The sequence below is a fragment of the Lepidothrix coronata genome, unplaced genomic scaffold (assembly GCF_001604755.1).
Source record: "Lepidothrix coronata isolate B3197 unplaced genomic scaffold, Lepidothrix_coronata-1.0 Scaffold389, whole genome shotgun sequence".
Classification (NCBI taxonomy): domain Eukaryota; kingdom Metazoa; phylum Chordata; class Aves; order Passeriformes; family Pipridae; genus Lepidothrix; species Lepidothrix coronata.
In genome coordinates this window covers 2,478-4,405 of record NW_016690569.1, presented here as the reverse complement: position 1 = coordinate 4,405, position 1,928 = coordinate 2,478, and the positions used below count along the sequence as shown (strand labels likewise).

Here is a 1,928-nt window from a genome sequence, read left to right as displayed (position 1 = left end):
TCATTAGAGAGCCCAAATAATAAATAAAGAACCCAAATAATCATTAGAGAGCCCAAATAAAAAATAAAGAACCCAAATAATCATTAGAGAGCCCAAATAATAAATAAAGAACCCAAATAATCATTAGAGAGCCCAAATAAAAATAATAATAATAACAATAACAATAATAATGAGCCATAATAATAATAGGTCCAAATAATAATAACTATAATATTAAAAAAGAGCCCAAACAATAATAATAATAACTATAATAATAATAATAATAATAATAAAAATAATAATAATAAAGGCCCCAAATAACCAATAAAGGGTCAGCCCAAATAATAAAGAAAGAGCCCAAAAGATCTCCATAAGCAGGCCAAAAAAATCTAAAAAAAGAGCCCAAAAAAATCTAAAGAGCCCCAAAACATCTGAAGAAAGAGCTCAAAAATATCTAAAGAGCCCAAATAATAACGATAAGGAACCCAAATAATCATTAGAGAGCCCAAATAATCAATAAAGGGCCAAAATAATCAATAAATAATAATAATAACTATAATATTAAAAAGGTCTCAAAATAATAATAATAATAATAACAATAATAAAAAATAATAATAAAATAACAATAATAGGCCCAAGTAATCATAATCATCATCATCATCATAATAACAATAATAATAATAAAGGCCCCAAATATCCAATAAAGGGCCAGCCCAAATTATACAGAAAGAGCCCAAAAAATCTCCAGAAAGAGCCCCAAAAAATCTAAAGAAAGAGCCCAAAAATATCTGAAGAGCCCAAATAATAATGATAAAGAACCCAAATAATCATTAGAGAGCCCAAATAATCAATAAAGGGCCCTAATAATAATAATAATAATAGTAATAATAATAATCCACCCAAGTAATAATAACTATAATATTAATAAAGGGTAAAAATAATAACAATAATAATAATAATAATAATAGGCCCAAATAACCCATAAAGGGCTGGCCCAAATAATAAAGAAAGAGCCCATAAAATCTACAGAAAGAGTCCAAGTAATAACAATAAAGAACCCAAATAATCATTAGAGAGCCCAAATAATCAATAAAGAGCCCAAATAATATAAAGAAAGAGCCCAAATAATCAATAAAGTGCCAAAATAATAATAATAATAATAATAATAACAATAAAGGGCCCAAATAACCAATAAAGGGTCAGCCCAAATAATCAAGAAAGGGCCCAAATAATCAAGAAAGGGCCCAAATAATCAAGAAAGGGCCCAAATAATAATAATAATTATAATAATGGGCCATCATCATCATAATTCCAAATAATAATAACTAGAATATTATTATTAATATTAATATATTATTATTAATAATAATCCCAAATAATAACAACTAGAATATTAAAAAAGGCCCCAAACAATAATAATAACGACAGTAATAATAAAAGGCCCAAGTAGTAATAATAATAATAATAATAATAATAATATTATTATTATTATTATTATTATTAATAATAATAATAATAATAATAATAATAATAGCAAATAGCCAATAAAGGGCTGGCCCAAATAATGAAGAAAGAGCCCAAAAAATCTACAGAAGGAGCCCAAAAACCCGAGAAAGAGCCCCAAAAACCCCAATCCCCAAAAAGCCCAATCCCAAGGCTCCCCCGTTGGATCCCACTCAATAACCGCCGTCACCCTCCAGCTCGTGCAGCTCCTCACTGGTCACTTCCAAGGGTTCATCGGCGAGAGAAGCCACCTGGAGCACCTGCAGGACACAAAACAGGACACCCTGAGCCCCCCACAGCCCCAGGGCAGCAGGAAAAGGGGGAGCCAAAAGGAGGAATTAAAACCCCACAGGAATAAAACTCCGGCTCTGAACTCTTCGACATCTTCGAGTTCAACCTTCCTTGTCCCCCTCTCTCCTTGATTTTTTTTTATTTTTACTTTTTAT

General features: G+C 30.4%; 1 protein-coding gene across 1 annotated transcript in view; it reads right to left on the bottom strand.

Moving 5' to 3' along the window:
* The window catches only part of CEP41 (centrosomal protein 41), a gene marked incomplete at its 5' end in the record, with an annotated part of 8,650 nt that extends 6,878 nt beyond the window's left edge, over positions 1-1,772 (bottom strand). Inside the window, one exon of the mRNA XM_017839228.1 lies at positions 1,673-1,772. Within this exon, the coding sequence (XP_017694717.1) occupies positions 1,673-1,772 (100 nt within the window). The remainder of the gene's footprint in view (positions 1-1,672) is intronic.
* Positions 1,773-1,928: the final 156 nt, after the last annotated feature.